The sequence below is a fragment of the Lepeophtheirus salmonis genome, chromosome 12 (assembly GCF_016086655.4).
Source record: "Lepeophtheirus salmonis chromosome 12, UVic_Lsal_1.4, whole genome shotgun sequence".
NCBI lineage: Eukaryota > Metazoa > Arthropoda > Copepoda > Siphonostomatoida > Caligidae > Lepeophtheirus > Lepeophtheirus salmonis.
Genome location: NC_052142.2, coordinates 10,718,580 through 10,740,571, shown reverse-complemented (window position 1 = coordinate 10,740,571; position 21,992 = coordinate 10,718,580). Strand labels below are relative to the sequence as shown.

Sequence of the window (21,992 nt, the reverse complement as noted above, 5' to 3'; positions counted from 1 at the left end):
CGTACAGGCAGAGTTTAACAACTAGATGAAGACTCCTTGGAGAATGTGTGGAGTTCAATCTAACAAAAGATTAAGTTACTTCGTCACTCTTGGCATTAAAGAATAGGTCATTGTGATAAAGTGTAACACATAGGGGAAATGAATTTAAAAACAAACAAACATAATATGGATTGTAATGTAATGATTTAATTGAACATAAGTATCTTAAAAAAGAATACTATATTGAAATAGAACTGATTTAACCAAAGTCAAACAGTTCCTAAATTGACTATTTGTATATTTGACACAAGAAAAAAACTTTGTTCCCAATAGCATTAGAGTTGTGTGAAATGCCGAAGAATAAATCTTTTACTTTAAAAAAATGGTGGCCATGTAATTTCAGAACAATTTCTTCAAGGTTTTTAGACTTAGTTTGAACACAGGCACTCACATTTCGAAAGTGTATTATTTAAGATTAAATAATGAGCCGGGAAAAAAACAAAATTATATATAATTTCCATTTCTATTTTTTAACTAATGTAATGAGAAGTCTTTCGTACGTTACTTGCTATTTTTCTTTTTATACTACTTTTGTTTACAATATTAATACACTTTAGTCCAATTAATGTACGAGTGCGAATAAATTTTTTTAGAACTTTATATTCTTCCTTAGGATGCTTTTCCACATTTATGCTGATGAGTCAATCCATCATATATGGTTCGATAGAAAAAAAAAACATCGTATGAAACTTAATGAAATTCTTCACTATTTTTTTCGTAAAATTCTAAAGAGATTCTAATGGTTGAAGCAGTCCCCCTCTTGACTAAGTTTTAACCCATGGATTAAGAGGAACTTAGATACAGGAAGTATATCACCTTAGAGTGCGAAATTTTTGATGTAACTATTTGTCCACATATCCAGCAACATAAATGAATCATTCATCTACACAAAATTTAGGAAGATATAAATAATTAAATGGTTGTTCTATTGTATTTATATCTTCCTCAATCTCACCTTTGAAGATTTGAGGATAAATTATATTATCAAAGTCTTGAGAAAATTCTATATTATATTCTGAATCTGCTTTGCTCAAAATAGGACCTAAAAGGAGATGTAGGATTAGTTTATATACATTACGAAATTGGTGATACTAAAAACTGTAATTTGTTGAAACATAGAAACAAAACATTGGTCTCCTTCAGATCTGAGGGGACCATTTTCAATAATCATTTTTTCTGAGCCATTTATTACGAGTATCCCAAATCGATCCATGGCCTCTACTACATTAGGATGAGAGTGGGCTCGTCCAATATATCTTATTCCTGAACAAAAGTTTTCAAGAGAATCTTGATTTAAATGAGATGTGTATACATATGGAAGGCCAATTTCATTATTTATGTATTGATACTATGATATCAAAGATTTTGTAAAAAAAAAATACTGTTTAGGTAGGGCTTCAATGCAGATGACTTAGGCAACACTACTTCACCATTTTTATTTCCTTTAATTTTCTTCATTGTTCCAATCACATTGATCATACTTTCGAGAATAGCCTTTCTTTTTTTTATCCAAACTTACTCCATAGGCACATCCAAAGTCCTTTTTTGATATTGGTCGGGACCTTCATTGCATCAAAGTACAAGACAGCTAAGTTTCCATTTGGAGTTTTGTTACACTAGGAACCGGAAGTAGACAACTAGATTGAATGTAACGGTAGGCTTTTGAGGAAAGAGACTTTAGTATCAGTCCATTAACAAAATCCTCCTCATTCCATTTTCCAAACCACTTCCCGCTGATAATGAGTTTTTTCATTGAGATGTAGTAAGTTTCTTTTCCAGTTCTCCTTTCATCGCTTCCTTCAAATTAGATTTGGATTTTAATAATCTATTTTCCGATTGAAGTATTTTTACTTTTTCGTATAAAGCTGCATTCTATTACCTTAGTGACACGAGTTCTAGAATGAGTGGATCTTTTCTGGTATTAGAACCTCTACTAATTTTTATAATCTGGGATCCACATCCTTGATTAGATGCGTTAACCTTTTCTAACACAAGTGTTTGAGTTGATTTTACATTGGTTTGGGATGATTTGTCAAATGTATCAAAATATATTTCATTAGAATCTTCTTCAATATGGTCCACTTTCTTAATTCTTACTTTTTCCTTGGAGATTGTTCAAATCCTTCTAGAGGTATGAGACCTTTGGAAGGGATAGCATCTTCTTTCAATTTTCTTTATAAAAGTAGTCCCAGCAATTCGCTTTTTAAATCCATTTTATAAGCATTTTCCTCAAAATGATTATCACAAATTCTAGTGTATTTTCCTAAGGGGTCCTTTCGATGACGAGCACTTTCTTATTTTTTCCTCCTTGAGGGATCTTTTGGAAAATGATGATAATTTATGTTGTTAGGAGAATCTGAAATGGCAACTGCACACCTGACTATTCCATAATACATTATACTTTTTTGGAATGGCGAATAGGTATTATTATCGTAATAATAATAATCAATGAGTATACCAAACTTCTCTCTCTTGGCCCACAACGTAGTCCCAGTTTTTAATTTTGGCCTTTTGTGAATTGCATTTGGTACCCTTTCTATTTTTTATGACGTCAAAATCTCCCTCTCTTGCCCTGCAGTCGGTAGAATACATCAAATTGAAAATTGTAAGCCCGATTGCATGATTGTCTAACCTTGAATTTCTATTAAGCTTAGGGTGTATAAGTTACTTTCCTTTCACAACATTATTTTGTCTTTAGTAAATAAAAAAAAATACCCTATTTTTCTCCTGTAAGCGTAACTTGGGTTTGAAATAGACAGACAAGTTGTATGGTTGTCCGACCCTCACGACAGTTTTACCATGTTGTATAAATTTATAATGTTATTTTTTAGATTTATATTAAATAATTGTTTTACTTTATCTATCCATGTATGCTTTGAGATGTTTTATCGTCGCCTTTTAATAATTTTGTAAAACTTCTTTTACGGCGTCTAAAATAATGATATAGTGTAGAAATTGGACTTTAAAAAAATTTGGTCGAGAGAAAACGTGGAGATAAGTCACATGAACCTGATTATAAATCATTCAAAGCTATGTACTTCAAAGTATAATTATATATGAAAGATACAGTAGTGTATGATTCTTCATAAAGATGCTGGTTTGTTGAAATGCCATCGAAAGATCTTAATGCTAAAGTCATCAAATTAGTCATAATTATAACAAAGCATTAGCTATGTGGAAAAATAATCTGACTAAAGTTAAATTAGAACATCTATCATTAGTAAATGATACATAAAATGACTTTATTAAAAACGGAATTGCGGGACGAATTTCAGTGCAATTACAATTTTGTAATTGCATCACAAATTGTACAAATAGTTTTGCATTCAAAAAGATACAACATTATTGCAACCATAGATATAACAAAAATGTAGAAAATTTAATCATATAAATTACAAATATCATAAATGAGAATGGGGAGTTTCCGATCAGGATTCCCTATACCCTTCTATTATTACTAAAGAACTCCTGATTCATGGTAGTCAAAATTGTGTAATAAACACTCAGAATAAATCAATCTTGCCCATATTAACCTACAATAACATGTGGTTGTCAAGGAAAAAAATCATGAAAGGTTTTTGGAGAAGATGGACCCAATCATATTTAAATGTTGAAGTATTAGCAGAAAATGGTTGAAGTCATATTCCAACTCAATCAAAAATGGTGATACAGTAATCCTAAAACCTTAATAATTATAGATAAATTCATGGAAGTAAGCAAGGATCACGGAAGTCCATAAAAACAAGAAAAACGTTGTCACTTCAGCAACACTAAAATTAAAAATTAGGACAAATTGCATTGACGGTCCTGAGTTGGGTGTAAAATCAACTCAGTAGTGTCAATCTCCTGTTTGAATCAACCCTTCGACAAAGAGGATAAAGTCATTCCTGGGGAAACAGCTACCATGTCTGTAAAACCAGTTCCTTACAATTCAGAAGAAACATCATACAGAGATGTTACTGATACTCATCATCATGCATTGATGTAGAAAATACACCGTAAAAGAAGTTATATAAAAGTATTAAAAGGCGACGATTAAACATCTCAAACCATGTATGGAAAGATAAAGTAAAACAATGATTTAATATAAATCTAAAAAATAACATTATAAATTTATACAACATCGTAAAACTATCGTAGGGGTCGGAGATCCTTAAACTTGTCTGTCTATTCCAAACCCAAATACGCGTACAGGAGAAACATAGTGTTGTGTCTTTTTTTATTAATTTTTTTTTTAATAAAGACCCGAATAATGTTGTGAAAAGAAAGTAACTTAGACACCCCAAAAATTATAAAACTATCTGAGGCATAGTTTGACAAAACAAGATTGATACTACAAACATAATCGTATTGTTTCTCTTAAGTTACGCTTAGCTAAATTAGTGAGACTAGCCATACTACCTGGGAGTCTGTCAATTCCAATCGAAATTTGAGTAGGATATACATAAAGTTGATAATATTGTAGAGAAAAACGCGTGCAAGGAGAAGAGAGGAAAAAATACATATGGTGGCATTGTTTAAAAAAACTGATGTGATTATCATCTGCCTGCTTTATTATGATTTTTGAGGGTATTTATTAGCAAAATGTATAATGAAGATATACTACGTATAATTGACTTAGACGTTCTTTATCCGTTACAGTAGATTTTATAACGTCACACTCCATGAAATTGTAATTCATTATTAACCTTATTCTCAGAATAATAGCTAATAAAACGACAAAGTAGAGTATTTCGAAATATATTTGAAGTTCCAAGTTTAAAAAAGAAGGCTTTAATTAAATATAATCTACAAAATAAAAAATATATCATGATACATTTATGTTAAATATACAAAATTAAACAATTGGAATCATATAACTAATAATAATAAATTATATATACAGAATATTGAAATAATAGATTGATTTTAATAATATTTTGAAAAAATGTTAGAAATAAAACCATCTTAAAGATTTAGAGCAAAAACTAATTATGTAGTAATGTCTGGCGATATTACTCCTCATTAAGAGCATCAAAAAAAATATTTTCCCCGTTATTTATGCTTATATAACAACATACTATTATCATGAAAGATATACAAAATTGATAATTATAATGTTACACCCAATGTAACTACCCGCGTTGTTGTGACCATTTGAGCAGTTGTTTTTGCCTTTTATGAGTTTTCTGAACACCATTTCTTGGAGCTTATCAACCATAGCTAATCCTTAAGTAATATAATATTTAGGTATTTTCCATTTTTATATAAGCTGCCCCCCCCCCCCTTAAAAAAATTATTTGTCATACATTTTTTCTAAAATGTTTTTGCCCAACGATTTTTTTAAATATGAAGAAAAACCCTTAATTTCTTTCGAATCTCAATATAATATATATATATATATTTGAAAATCAAGTTAAAAGGAAAGTAATTATTCCACCTAAGTCACTAGTGTAATAATATATTTAAAAAATGTTATATCTTTATATGTTTTTTTTTACTTTTATTTATATTTTCCTTCTATAAAATCAATTGACGTATTTATTCAGGCTTATCACTTATAATTAAAAATTGATAATAATTTAATGTTCTTTATTTGTTTTTACTTCCCCATTCAGATGAAAAGTAAAGATTTACACGCCGTTTTCTATAGCATTAGGTACTCGTGTCTATAATTCAACAATTAGAATTATATATTTTTGTTACTATCCTTAAAAAAATTACAATAATTTAAACCGTCTTTATCACTAAAACGGACCCTCGAAAACTTGTCCACCTCCTCAACTGAAGAAGAGAAATATTTTGAAGAGAATAATTTTTTATATTGTAGTCAGAGAAAGCTCATATCTATTTAAAGCGTGGCAGTTGTGATTTCGTGAAGTTGTGCTTCTGACGTCGGGGACACACCATTTGGTTATCGAGTTAAGGTTGGAGTGATTCGTCTAGACGTCGTCAATTTAAGTTTTATTTTAATAATGAGTGCAGCAACAGCAAGTGCAATACCCACTCCAAAATTGAGCACTACGGAGAGAGTGACTAAAAGTATGACCAACTCAAGATTGAGTTAGTTAGTTATAAGATTAATAACCTTGTAAAGATGGCGTTTAAATTAATCAATAAGCTATAAGACAATAAGAACCGCACGCTTTCGCCATTTTTTTATCCATTGAGAAAGTCCCTAACATAATTTTGCTCCATTCTCTTGCCCTTCCCTTATTTTTCTTTCCTCCGAAGGGTGCATCCTATTCCAGACTTGAATTCCTCAAACACTTGTTGCCTTCTCACAGATTTATCAATTATTTTTCAGGCGTTCCCTTTCCTCCTTCTAACAAATTGACTGTAGCTGAGGTATTTGACACCCGTACCAACAAACCAAAACCAGATGTCTTAAAACAACATTTTATACTCGAAGGACGTATAGATGAATCTGCAGCCTTGAAAGTTATTAATGAAGGGGCAGCACTTCTTAGGTCTGAAAAGACAATGATTGAAATTGAAGCTCCTGTTACTGGTAATATTGATATTTAAAATTGGGAGTTCAAAGCAATATATTATATTATGATTTTTCAGTGTGTGGAGATATTCATGGACAATTTTATGACTTGATGAAGTTGTTCGAGGTTGGAGGGCCACCTGCATCAACGAAGTATTTATTTCTAGGAGATTACGTAGATCGTGGATATTTTAGTATAGAGGTTCATAGTCTAATTTTGTTTCTAATTAAATAATGTATTATGTCTAATTTACTTATAATTCAGCTGATACTATAAGATAAAGAGTCATACAATTTTTTAGTTTTCATTGTGATTAACAACTTTAAGCATTTTGAATTGCTGCCGAAGTTTTTAACTATATTGTATATCCACATTTATTATTCAAGTCAACAAAAGAAATTTTTTAAGCTTGGTTACCTGATTATAATAGTGCATGTTAATAGAGAATCTGCAATGATTTTCTTCGTATCACGTTGTGCTTTTGAGAATTTTAATGGTTTATCTCTACCTACAATGTTTGAAACAATTCTTTAAATATGGAAATACACATTAATGCTTATTTTTCTTGCCAAACTGTGGAATCCTGAGAATAGGCAATATAAAGTTAAGTAACCTTCCTTTTCTTATAAGAAGCTAATTTGGGTGATGAATAAAAAACCAATCCCTCTATGGCTGAGGTTCAACATTTTTATTGGTTAAAATAATGTAAAGCCATTTTTTTAATAATGAAAAAATATTTTTTTAGTTATTTGGTCATTTATTGTTTGTTTGTTGAGAACTGGAAAGCTAAATTATAGATATATCAGTTATTAAAGGTAGTTTTTAGTCAATAGTCCTTAAATTTATTTTTTCACAAATTCGATTTTCTGTTGCCTTTAACAACTTCATTTGAGCTGAAAATCTGCTTTCTTCAATTTATATTTACCAAGGACGGACGTCTAGATGTTTGGCTTCTGTCAAGCCACAAGGCTTTATGTTGATATCATACGTCTCTGGAAGAAGACTGAACTTTAAAAAAAATGGATTGAAAAATAGTAAGGAGGAATTCATTCAGTAACAAGGAAATTTAACTGTCCAATTCAAAACTAACTAACAATAAATGATAAAAAATAAAAAAAGGTAAAATTGCAGCAAGTATTTTGCAAATTTTAGGAAATGGGTATAATAATTGTTGTTCCTTATATTTGTTCATCTTATACCATAGCGGGAGTTTTTAAATTTATTGATCGTAAAGAGTTTAGTTTAGAAACAATATTACTTTTGACAAATATTTTTGAAGCATAACTTGAACGAGGTTAATGTATAATAAACATATAAGTTCTACTATTTACATATTTATATTTATTTCCTTTTCAATAACAATATTTTACTAAATTATTAGGATTTCACTTTTTGCCTTCGAATAAAATTTTGCTAAATTAAATTGTTTCAAATCAATATTCGAACTGAACTAGTTTCAAACTTGCAAAAAGAGTAAGAATAATTTAAAAATTATCGACAATGTCTGATTCAAAAAGCTTATAGTAAATTCGTAATTATTGCTTTATGTAGTATTACTAGATATCAGGTTTTGAATTTTAAGACAAAAGTCTGTATATTTTTATGAGCCTTTTATTTACTACAGAAGGGAATATGTTAATACATAGGGTTGTAAAATTAAAAATCATATGCAGATATGTTAAAATAAAAATAATCCAAAATATGACTTAATAACCTATAATTTGAAGAATGTTAAGGAGAAGAACAGTTTTTTTTTATCAGCTATGAAGAGTAAACGTAGGAAATGAACACAAATTCCACTCCGTAGCTAGCAATAACACGGCAGGATCTGTTTCGATTTATATCATCTATTTTGAGTCCAACAAGGACTTCCATTTATTAGTCTCCAAAAAATCATCAGTGTTACACTCCATCTTTCATTTGCATACGTACAAGTGGTTGGATGTTCTCTCTTCAAGAATACAAAAATAATGATAACTAGAGTTGATAAAAATATGAAACCCTGACTAAAGACTTTTTTATCGAATTGGTAGAAAAGCAAATGTTTTTTTGTAAATTATTAAAAAAAAATTAACTTTAAATTGTTTTGTACAAGTTTTTTCTCAAATCTGGCATTTATAAGAAAACAAAAAAATTATGTAAAAATTTTGTAAGATTTTTCAAAAAGAAAAGAAAAATCATACTAATTACAATGATTGTTGAAGAATTATATGTTTTTGGAGATAGAGTGGAATTGAGAATCAACATCGGAATATTTCTTGCTTACATTTGTATTTGCTAAATACTGAGTAGAATTTGTGTTGATGTTCTTCCTTGCCCTCTGATAGCGGCTTGCATCTAATCTAATAAAATGTAATGATATCTAAGCTGCAAATTTTCCAACCATTCTTCAAACTGTACTATGTTATTTTCAGAGTGTTTTTTTTTATAAATAACGGCAGCTCATATGATTTACAACTCTTAATGGTCACAGGTTTGGAGAGCAAAAAAAAAAAAAATGCTCAGATTGGTAACCACTTGTATATTCAAGAAAGGTTGCAAGCGTTTGAGGCCATATTTTTTACAACTATATTTATTAAACTAAATCTAGACGCTCCTCATTTATTTATTTATATTAAGTATTGAAGAATAGTTATTGCTGTTAATGGTATGAGTTGACAAAATATATACTAAATTTTTTCTTCTTTGAGAAAAATCAAACTTTTTTTCTCTAAAATGTCTAATCTATCTATGCATGATGGTTAATTCTCCTGATATTGAGTTCAACTTTAATTAACTGTTTGACTATGGGTTTTTGATGTTTTATTAATTGTTGTTCATTAATGTGGCATGTCTTTTTATAGAATTTACCAGCTGTTTACTTACTTAGTAAATGGATGTCACTTAGCCAATTATCAGTAGTTGTCTTACTCTTCAATCATCATTTATTATTAAAGACGTAAATAAAAAGTTTCTACCTGTGCGTGTAATATATAAGTATAAATTTCAGTGGGCAATCTGCTTAACTCCCAAACTCAAGAATTTTAAATCATTGTGCTAATAAATACTTGTAGGTAAAAAAAATAAAGAAGCGAAAAAACGTCAAAACTATGTAATATAAAATTTGTATTAATTAGTCATTTTTTTTTTTTTGGGTTACATACCGGCAGTGCATATTTTTTACTTTTCACAAACATGTACTTTCGAGCGCTAGTTGCTTTGTTTTTATATATATTAATGTTATTATTTGTTGTAATTTGACCAATTATATGATAGTCAAACTGAAAATTCATTAAAGTAAAAAATAATATCCCTTTAAGACAAGCATGCTTCCAACTGATATTATTATTTTATTAGCAGCGGGTGAAAATATTTATCGACTTCTCTATTTATTATTTAAGGATAACAATGACTATATTTTGATGTACGATAGAATATTCTAGAACAATTTCCATTCAGTAATATCAAATGAATTATCATGCAAGCTAATTGCGAATTGAATTTTAATTGAAAAATTTGTATTTACATCAACCACATTCGATAATGTTTAGTTTAATTTCTTCAATAATTGATGATTTTTTTTTTTTTGCAATAAAGGTTACTTGTTAAGTGAAATACTAAATTTATCATTCCATTACACTGGGGAATACGATTTTTTTAAACAATGACTTACATATTTGTATTGAATTTATCTTTTGTAACAAAATCCAAAACTGATGTCATTTTCCCCCTCAATAATAATCATAAGTTTTTTAATGTAGCATCTTCTACTATTTTTTATTTTTGTAGTGAAAAAACGGCCTGAATTACTGTAAGTCCAGATTACTTGTAAACCAGACCTGAGAGGAAAACTGTGGAAAAATTTGCACCGAAGTATAAATTCAATACTCATCTCAAAATAAATGTGCCTTTAAAATATTAAGCAATTATTAAAATGATCGACTTAACTATATTTAATTTCGGAACATTTTTTCTCTCGCAACCTTACATTCCTTATTAATTAAATCTAATATAATATTAAAGTTTTACAAGGACGTACCCGTATTATATATTTTAGTACATATTATTTATTAATATATACTCACATAAACGTCTTATCCTCTTTCTAATTCCCTTTTTTAATTTGTATTTAATATATGTGCGTTTTCCTTTTTTCGTTTTTTTGGATTTTTAATTTTTTGGTGCTTTTTCGATACTACAACCCGTACCTTAAAGAAATTTTGACAAATGGGGAATCGAAATTATCAACTTATTTGCGAAAAAAAAAAAACTTGCCTACGAAGCCCAAGAATCTGGTCTGATCAGAATGAAACATAGCTTTAGGTAAGTAACTCAGAATTTTGAACAACCTTTCTTTGATGTCTAAAGTTGGGGATAGATACAGACTAGAAAAAGGGAGAATGTACATATATTAAATACGAATTAAAATAGGGAATCTGGAGGAGGATTAGCAAGTTTCTTTCAATATTCTTAGGATGTGTATTATAAAATAATTCGAAATAAAATATATAATGTCTACTATAATATTAAATTATTAAGAGTTGTGTGTCCTCTGATAAAAAACAGATAGTATGGATTTCAAAAATGGAAACCGATACATTCTTTAGCTATAAAAGTTTTTCAGAATTCTGAGTAGTTGCTAATTTTCTGTACTTGGGAAGTTTTTTCTTCAATAACGTAATGAACCAAAGATGTACTTCTTGTGTACTAACTGACATACTGCACTTTTATAAAGCGAGTGCATTAGATACAATTAATCAATAAATTATCTCGCCAATAAAAATTCAGGAGTTAGAGTTAGATATTCCACGAGGGGTATGTGAAAAAAATATTGACATTTTGTTATCTACTTCAAAGATTGTCACAAAGTATAGTTTTTTATGTACGGACAACACGACTATTTTTGTGTTCGTGGGACAAAATTTGTATTAGTGATTAGATTTTGGCATATTTAATTTTATATTGAAATTTATATTCAAAGTTTTGAAATGATCTAAAAAAAAGTTATCTGAAGAAGAAGTAAGTTGGTCATTAAGAGACGTTTGACGATATAAAGTTCGACTTAGATAATCAAACTCATAATTTTTTCCTCTTTTAAATGATTTTTATGAATAAAATGACTAAATAAACCTTCCTTTCGATTATATTACATGGTATATTTTCTAATGAACCGCCCGTAAAAGCCAACAAAGGGGTCAATTCTTAGCAAAATACAATTAGAAAAGGATAATCTTGAAACTAGAAGAGAGTTGACTGTAATTCATTGCATAGACATGTCAAATGAGATAGATGAGCTCAAGACTAATTATAATTGTATTTTTGCTCCTTTTTTCAGATGACTTTATTGATTTTATCGTCGTAGTAATCAAAGTATATTGTTACTTAATGAACGCCAGGAGTAATTTTTACATGCTTGATAGAGCCCCCATAACTGAATTTTGAAGATTTGATAGAGTTAAAAAGGATATCATCAAGATCCATTGTCTTAAAGTGGGATTAAATTGTAACAAACCTGTGAGAGGCGTTGATCTCCTAAGACATAAAAAACAAAGAACTTATTATGTAAATGTTGAATACCTTCTCTTCTTTCATTAATATTTCGATTATATGAATTATTCGATAGATTTCCTATGAACTTATGTTGTTATTGTGTGATCCCATTTTTTAAATGAGTATATAGTTTTTGAATTTTGAGTCTTTCTATACCCATGAGGATAAAAAATGTGTTTGAAAACTCCGTCCACAAATTTTAAATTTTATTTTTTGTCTTACCTACCCAGGGAAGCAAAATGTCCCAACTCATAGGCTTCATGGAGAAATTAAAAAAAAAAAAAAAATCAGCATGAATCAATTGGATAAAAAACTCCTTCGTTGCTCAACCAATTAAAACAAGAAGTTTTGCTTCCATTTGTATCATAAAGGGCGTAGGATATTTGCAGGAAGTAGTGAAGTTTCGTTTCCTAGATCAAAACAAAAAAGAATTATTTCATTACTTATATATGAAGATTACTGTTATGAAATTGTATTCTCTGGAGTCCATGTGCGATACAAGTAATGTTAATTATTAATGGAAAAGTAGTTCTTTTTTTTCTGCCATTTTCCTGCAATATGATATTCCATCAGTGATGAGTAGTTTCCGAAGATATTTTTTTTCAAATCCAAAGTACTATTTAGACCCTTGATAACTTCTTCAATCGTCTGACTATTTTAGTTAACAGCGTTACTCTAACTGATGAAGTGATGAAATATTTCAGATTTTAATTGAGTTCATCTATCAGCTATTACGAAAAAAGGGACCAAAAAACGTGAAATCAAAGGATAACTAATGAATTAGAAGTAGAAGGGGCTGATATATTCGTAATCTGGCGAACTTAACCCATCTTGTAGATCAATCGATACAATTCAATACGTATTAATAAGGTATAGGACATTTTAAAGGAAGTTCAACTGCGGCCTGGGTAACAGTCCAATAATATAGACATGTACTGTTAGATAAAAACTGCCTGAGTAAAATCTTTAGATTTTGGATTTAGTATGACGATTAATTTTTGGTTTCTGATAATCTTGATAAAGTCTAACACATTCTTCAACATCTTCTTAAACTTGCCCAAAAATAATGCAATTTAATTATTTTGATTGTTGATTTATTCCAGGGTGAGATTATGAATAAAAACCCTTATGAAGAATATTTTCTCAATGATTCGGGAATAAAAGGTCATATACTTTAAAAAATGTTTCTCATAAAAAAGTCCGATTTTTTTGTAGTTCGACATTTCTAAATTTTCAAGATTAGATTCTTAATATTTATTAAATTATTTTTAAATTCTTCTACTTGATTGTTCGCTATTGAAGGTAAATCCATAGCTAAAGTTTAGATTAAAATTATCATTCGAGAGAGAAAATCAACTTTCTTTACCAAGACTGTATTGAAAATTTTGAACTAATTCAATGATAATTCTAAGATGTACTTGTTGACAGTCAGTTTTCTGGTTTTTTTTTCATTTTTTTCATTTGTAGATATGGATTATATTTAAAGAAAATTACAAATTTACCTATAATATATATAAAATGTAAAACTGGACCGTTAACTGCAAGCATTACATAATCATAAGTTGAATAGCGAGTTTGAGGTTTTCTAAATTTTCTTTAAAAAATACTTACTGGTACTTGTTTGTCATTGATGATTCGATTAATGACTGCTCCTGCTATGTATCAATTAGAAGATGGAAAACATTAGCTGAAGGATTTAGATATGGGAGTACTTGGTCATCTTTTAAAGTTTGTTTTAACTGGATGAATGGATTAGATTTTATTTTTTGGACCATATAAGTTTACTTTTCATATCTGATACTTAGATAATTTAAGTAAGACTTAATGAAATTTGAGGGAAATTAAGGATGAGTTTCCTCAAAAATCCATCATAATGAAGAAATTGACGATATCTCTAGGTTAAGGGAAAGCTTCGATTTCTGTTACTTTTTCTTCTGGGGGATAATACCACAAACATTTATTACAGATCCAAGGAATTGAAAATTTATACTTTTCTTGAGCAAAAAGAAGATTATATTTCATGTCGTTATCTTTATTGTTTCATGCAACCTTTCCTTCCTCGGATTTCATCCGAAATCATCTGTTAGTTCTGCAAATAGGTAAATCATATCAAGTCCTATTTATTTCTTAAATACTCATAGACTATCATCGTGATATTATTTCTCAACAATTTTGGATTTCATAATATTAAAATACTACATAGTATTTTATTCGGTACTGTATTATAATATTTTATTAAAAGTGTTGCTTTACATTAGTATTTCTATTATGATAACCAAAGTTTCTGCATAGAAATAATAAGATGGCCAATATATATATATGTATATACGACCAGGGGCAAACTTCCGATCACAATAAAAGAAAAGAAGGCATATGATATTCCTGGTTTAATTTTCTATTTGCATGTTGAAGTGATTCAATTTTTTTTTCCTTTATTACTTTGCTATAAAAATATGACGATACATACATTTACTATCTTAATATATAAAATAAAAAGAAAGAATCCACAATCAATTTAAAACGATAAAATATATCAAAATAAATAAGTAGAATTATTAGATAATTATTGAAATAAAACATTAATAATATGAATTATTAAAAAATAAAACTTAATTTTGATATGACATTTTGTCTAAATAACTTTGTTCTCATAAGAGAAGATTACAAAGTAGGAGATATGATATGTGCTAGTTTTTTAATCCGGCGCTTGGTAAATATATGCAAGAATCCTAGCCTTAACAAAGGGAAAATTTTTATTTTCTTCTTCTTACTCTTATATTCTTCTCTCCTCTCAGCCTACTTAATCCATACAAGCCCGTCTAGAGCAGCCAGACCAAAACTCCTCGTGGGATAAACATTATTATTTTATTTTATTTTTAGACAGGATTACCTCGGTATTTGGATGTCGTTAATGCTGCAATTTTCTTTCGATTCAAAGAAGAAAAAATATATGGTGTAAATCCTAAACACTCCTTTGGTCTCGCAACTTTTTACACTCTCGAGCGAGTTGTTGTGAGAAATAGGGCTGCAGATCTGAAGCGGGTATACAAGGCACGTATTCCGTCAGTGAGAGGTTGCGACACTATTGTCAAAATAAGAATTAAAGGCTCCGAGAGACTAAGTGAGATGAGAATTATAAATCTAAAATTTGAAGCTCTAAACACAATAGGGAGAGTTAACGATGAATCTATGATAGCTACATGGCTATAACAGTTAGTTAAAGTTCTGGACCATGGTCCATCTAAGTGCCCACCTACTCACTCACTTACAATTCTACAGTAAAATAAGAGGTCCTAACTATGTAATAATTGTGGAGATGGATCCAAACGCTATCCCTCAAATCATACTAGTTGGGAGATGCTTCGTCGTTATAAAATTTGATGCGTCAATAGGTAATGTCGTCAGCATTTTGGCCTGGGTTATAGCAAATTAACTTGTAATTCAAGACGAGTTCAATCTTTTGCCTGAGTTAAGATCCTAAATGCTAAAATTAAAGAGAGGCTAGTTTCCAATGGGAGAACCTGTGTCTGGAATTCTTATGTTAAAGATAATGAAACTCACAATGATGCAGAGTCGATTATTATCCCCAATCAAACAGAGGTTGTTGAGGGCATGGAAGTCAGTGTCAATGGAACATCGGTTGATAATTTTACTCAACTAAGTAAAAACAATATCTCTCCTGAATCTATTGATAAAGGGAGCACAACACTCGTATCGGCAGAGCCATCGGATGCTGCCGAATCCTCTTGAATGGTTTTACCTAATTAAAATCAGAATTCCCTCCTTAAATCTTTCTTTGATCATAACAATACGAATAAATATACCGATATCGATACAAGTACTGAACTCTCTTCTAGAGAAATGGATAATACAACAAAAAATATCTGAACACCATTGGGTAACTATTTGGGTAAATGTTTATTATAGAGGAAATCGGGATATTCCTCTACAAAAGATGTAAATAAAAATTTATCTAATGTTTTAAAAGAAAGGGGATGACTCTTTAAATCAGAAACAAAGTAGATCAGTGAGTTCGAGTCGATTGAGTTCAACTGATTCATTTACAAGTCCGAGGAGGAGTAAAAGAAATAAGCCTTTAAGTACATTTTAATGACTACCAATCCTTTCTTCTAATAACAATAATGAACTAAAAGAAAGTCACTCAGATGTTAGGACTATTGTTACCGACCACTACGAAAAACTATATGCATGCAGTGATTTCTCTGGGGGAAATAAATGTAAAAACTGCTTATTGAACATTTCAGATTTTGTTACTGCTGATATTCAACCTTATATTCCTGATTCAGTATTGATTGCCGAAAAACATTTTAATGAAAAAGAGACTATTAATGCAATCAAAAACTGTAAAAAAAGGAACAAATTACCTGGTATATCGGGGGTAGGTTTTGAAATTTATCGAATATTTGCAGACGAGTTAGCACCGTTTGAAATTTTTTTCTTGAACACATACTTTCCTTCATTTGTGAGTGACGACCAGCTCAAAACAATTCCTAAAAAGGACAAAGACTACCGATATGTCAAAAACTTGATACCGATCACCCTACAGAGTACAATTTATTAAATATTATCTCATATGGTCACTGAAAGACTTAAATCGACCTTCCTAATATTATTAGCAAGTCTCAGAGAGGTTTTATTCAAGGGTGTAGGATGGAAGATGGCAATGCTAATTTACTAACAGCTTTCGAAAAAAGTAACGAAAAAACAGAAAAGGGCTTTTGGAAATTTTATGATACGAGCAATGGTGTCAATGATGGCGTGATAAAAAAGACAATACGGTAGGGACAAAATTTTAAGAACCTTCCAGGTGTGAAGAGGCTGTAAACAAGGAGATCCGATAGCGGCTTTACAATTCATAATTGCAATAGATCATCTTCTCAATCAAATAAATGATGACACGTTATTGAGGAAAAGCCAACTAGGGATGGTCTTTCTGTATATGCCTACGTAGATGATACATGTGTTATAATTAATAGAAACACTGTTCATAATAGCATCATTCATAGAACTCAATGATCCTTTGGGGCAACGTCAGCCCTACTAGTTGATGAAGAGAAGTCGATTAAAGTCACAAATAATCTATACATTGGGAATATATATCGACCAATAGTCCAAAACCGGATCAGAGTAGTTGGTGCATTCATTGTTGAAGACATCATGAGCTGCAACCAGAGAGCAATTCTATCCAAAATATGTCAGCGTACCAGTTTCACAAAGAAGCTTGGATTTTATAGATGGGATCGAACTTATCTATAGAACGCCTCCGTGATTTCTAAATACCTACATATCATGCGTCTAACTGAATTTGATGAACATTTGTGCAAGGAGGCGGACAAAATTCTTCTCGAATTCAATTATCTTAGCACAAAACGTAACATCTCCGTGAAGAGAATAATTTATCAGAAGAGGTGGGGAGGTCTAGGAATTATTAGTTTCCGAGACATGCGGAAAGCTATATTAGCCGAGTGGTTGGTGAAATACTTAAAAATAAAGGATTTATGGAACCACAGTGTCATAGATCGTACCCTAAATGAAAAGAACTGTCATAAAGGCAGAAAGTCGATTTTTCATAAACAGCTAGTTATATAAATATACTTATCGCAAAACAAAAGAAACGTTCCAATTGGCGAAACTATCTTGTGGCCTAAATACACCTCTAGCTGATGCATTTACAGAAGTGAATTTTTCGCTTTAAGAAATGGTGTGGAAGTTCTTAGATACCTGGAGGGATTGCATTACAATCTTCTGGCTATATTGACTTTTAAAAGGCGTTTATATGGTTATAGAGGAAAAACTATTTTAAACTACCTTGTTTAAAGGATATCTCATTCAGGAATCAGGTAAAAACAATGAGTGTCAAATCAATTCGAAGATTATGGTTGCAGTCGTCATTGGATGGGGTAAATAGGTATAAAATCACAGGAGCGTTGATGTTTCTGCTCTTCAGGTTTGTATGAGCTACTCAAATCATCTTTTTACTCTACCTCATAAATGGTTCACGTATCTAGTAGTGACAGGAACACTGGATGTATCAGGATACCTATAAGATAACCCTAATTGCTATTTCTTTAATTCAGAGAGACAGCTTCACATCGTCTGTCGGAGTGCCTACTTATACAACCTGTTTCCTCTATTCTTGGAGAGCTGTTAATGGAACGCTTCGGGGACTCAGTGAGCAGAAAGGATTTTTTCACTAAATTTATCTTACTTGTGTGTTATCGATCCTTTTTTCATTAAAGAAACAATTAATATTGAATCTATTCTATAATTATTGAACATTCAGATTTTCATATGAGTGTTAATTGTTTTACGTGATTCGATAAAACTGTGTATTGGGATGAATCATCTGGAGATTTCAATTTTGCGCTTATACCTTTAGTCCTGATATTTTATATTTTAAATAAATAAAGAATATCACTATCAAGATATCTATTAATTGAATTAATTGTAATTGCTTATACACCTGATTATTTTACACGCCCTTTTTAAAAACTAATATTTACACCATTCAAATTTTTGCTTTTCTATATTGAAATATAGTTTAAGTCTTATTGGTAATGACTGATGAGATTGGAAATTGATTGAACGCTTGAAAAGTGTTCAATAATTCCCTTACAAATGTATAACTCTTGTTCTCACAATTGATCAGAGAGATCCTATTTCTTTCGTGGTTATACATGGATTATAAGAGCTTCTTCACATGTATAATTCAAATCAATTGATGTTGGTAATTCCTTAGATGAAATTCTAATGAGTATGCAAATTACTGAAAGTATTTTTGAATGCCCCCATCGAGAAAGAAAAAGTGAATTGGCACACATGATACATGTTTTCCTCTAAAAATGAGCTTCATTCTGTTTTCTTTTTTATCTACTTAAGAAAAATGAACATACATTTCAAGAAAATCGTTGGAAGTTGTCGCAGTTTTCTAGGGATGATCCCTACGAAAAGTAACTTCTTGGACATAGAATCCCATCCTTCAAAAATTACGAACCATATCTTGACCTTCCTAGTACACACAACGAAGTGTTACAGTATAGTGGAAAATTATAATATCGATTATTAGGGGGAATAAATTTCGTTCAACATAATTAATGTAATAAGTAGAGATCGTTTTTTGTAAGTGCGCGAGGAGAAAGCGAAAATGAGACATGATAAATCTGAATTAAGACCCTTGTTAACATGAGCTGTCTGATATATGATTTTTGAGGGAGGAAATGAATTACTGGTATAAATTGAAGAACATTCTACATTTAAAATAGCATTAGTAGAGGGAAAATTTATATGTTAAATACGAATATCTGGGAGTGTCTAGGAATCAGGGCTAAACGAATCAATTGATTTTGCTGTAATTTTTTATGTAAAGGGTGATTCAAAACGAGCGGTTTTTTGGATTGTAGAAATAAAACACATAAAATATTATATTATGGTCAAAACTTTATTATGAACCGAAAAAACAATCCTTTACAATTATTTCTAGAAAATAATCCCCTTCATATGTTGGCCGCAACTGTCCATTGAATGGTCTATACTTTTGCGCCAATTTTCGATGACGCGTTCCAGAATTGTGACCGGAATCTCACGAATAATTCGCTCAATATTTGCTTCCAATGCTTCAATCGTCGCTGATTTTTCCACATAGACATTTGCTTTTTCGTAGCCCCAAAGAAAAATGTCCAAAGGTGTGATATCACACGATCTTGGTGGCCAATTCACCGGGCCAAAACGTGAAATTATTTACTCACCAAAATGATGTACGAATAAGTCCATTGTTACGCGCGCTGTGTGGAAAGTGTCTTGTTGGAACCAAATATTGTGGATACCATGTGCTTCAATTTGAGGTACCAAAAAGTCTGTTACGACAAGCCAAGTTGTTAGCGGTGGCAAATCGACTCTTCACCATCTTCGGCTACGCCCGCAATATTTCTACGCTGCGAGCTGTACTTGGCCTACCAGACGACGGAACACCCCAGCATGTTGCTGCCTCTTCAAATTTTTCGATTATTCTGCGGATTGTGGATTCTGAAGGTCGATTATGTGGACCATAAGTTGGGCGTAATTTGCGAAAAACTACTTTCACAGAACGCTAATTTTTAGAGTACAATTGAACAATTTGTACACGTTGTTGTGGCGTATATCTTTCCATAACTAATCTACTATAATACTTATATTTAAATTCATATATATTTATTTTATAAGCAATTTAAGTCAATTTATACCCAAAGATAGGCGAGAATTCTTCTTTTGAAGGAGATCTTAACACACACGAATGATTGAAGATTAAAAGTAAAAGAAGAAAAAGCAAATACATTTACCGTTTTCCTTTTCTAATTGCTATTATTAGTTTTTTCTTTACACGCATCCACTATTCAATAATAGGTAATAACGCTTAGGAATTTAATAAAATGGCGGCGAATATTGCATGCCTTAGTTACAAATAATATTGTAAGAAATGTATAATATTTTTTCTCGGTGAGTAAAGGATAGTATCAACTCATTTTACTCTTATGAAAACTAAATTTAAATAAACATCCTAGACTATGACGATGATATAATTTTTTCTTGAGTATCTCATCCCAACCTCAAATCCAACAATTGACCAATGTATGTTTATAAGCTATTTAAAAAGTAAATAAATGAACTAGAAAGCCCCACATTCAGTCATCTTGCATTCATTAAGTAAGGCGTTTGGCGCTCTTTATAATGAAGAAACTACACTCTCAAATTTACTCGAGCCTAAATGACTCTAAAAGCCTTAATATTATTGAATATACGAACCAGAAGCGTTGTAAAACTTAAGCTGTGATTGCATGCCAAGAAGTAGACGTCCGATGTCAGCAAGGACCCGGAGGAAAATTGTTAAGGTCCAATTAAGAATTTATTGGAATTCTAAACAAATTATATCCAAAATGGTGTCAGAAATCAGAATTTTGCACCCACCAATCAAGTATCTATCAGAAATTAGTTGAATATGAAACCTTTGAAGCTTTGATATGGTCTGAAACTCACAGATCCTATACTAGTAGAAAGAATCGAGAGGTATTATGAATTGTTGGAAATTTTTACGCGGATGCTCTGCAGTTTTTTAGTGACGAAAAAAAGCTCATATGATAGCTTCCTTGGTGTAGCCTGTTGTCTTTCTTTATTTAAGGATTATTCATCAGAAAGCAAGAAAATCTAGTATGATGAAGCTTCAATTCATACAGATTGAAAATCTCTGGAATGACAGAAAGAAATAATTCAATTTTGAGAAAAATCGATATGGAGTTCAGATTTCAGATAATGGTCCTTATGACTCCAGGATTAATAGAACCCGAATTTTACTCATTTACATCATACGAGCAGGCTTGTAAGCCTTCCGCTATTTTGGCGTTCCGTTCAATTTTTCCTTTTTCGTTCAGGGTTCATCGTTCAGCCATTATTTTCGTTCCGTTCTGGGTTCCAATTATAAGGTAGTACCAGGCTTGTACAGTACATACATACACTAGCACGCTCGTTGAATGAAGTTGTAGGGTTATGTTTTCCCACATAAAAAATTCGGATACTCCAAATGAGATTGCTAAATTAAATTGAATGGAGAAAAACGAGAACGCTTTTATGTATGTCAGGGGTGCTAAATGTGTTTTTTTTGTTTCTAAAATGTCAATGGAAATCATTAAAAAAAAAATCAAATTGAACTTCAAAACATTAATAGCTGACTAAAAGTGAAAATATTTTATTTTCACAGAAGTATAATAGCTATATTCGTTGTGATTCAATCATATCGATCTTCTCTTAATCCCATATGTAAACATAGATTAATTAAGTCATAATTAATTTTAAAAATTTATTATATATAATTTATGACCAACATATTTAGTATATTTATAGCACGTCAACTAGGGAAGTTAGAGTTATTTTTCTCAAAATTGAACACAGAATACACTTTCC

General features: G+C 30.6%; 1 protein-coding gene and 1 long non-coding RNA gene across 3 annotated transcripts in view; one reads left to right on the top strand and one right to left on the bottom strand.

Moving 5' to 3' along the window:
- Window positions 1-508: 508 nt before the first annotated feature.
- LOC139906788 (uncharacterized) lies at window positions 509-2,970 on the bottom strand. Its single transcript, XR_011782734.1, has 3 exons — window positions 1,919-2,970; window positions 995-1,836; window positions 509-922 (listed from the first exon to the last, which is right to left on the bottom strand). It is a non-coding gene; the product is annotated as an uncharacterized lncRNA (long non-coding RNA).
- A 2,662-nt stretch (window positions 2,971-5,632) lies between these two features.
- LOC121127012 (serine/threonine-protein phosphatase 2B catalytic subunit 2) overlaps window positions 5,633-21,992 on the top strand; it is a 56,148-nt gene continuing 39,788 nt past the window's right edge. For both annotated transcript variants that reach the window (XM_040722378.2, XM_040722376.2), the window contains exons 1-3: window positions 5,633-6,060; window positions 6,326-6,529; window positions 6,589-6,713. In XM_040722378.2, coding sequence (XP_040578312.1) covers window positions 5,994-6,060; window positions 6,326-6,529; window positions 6,589-6,713 — 396 coding nt within the window. In that variant the 5' untranslated portion in view covers window positions 5,633-5,993. The remainder of the gene's footprint in view (window positions 6,061-6,325; window positions 6,530-6,588; window positions 6,714-21,992) is intronic.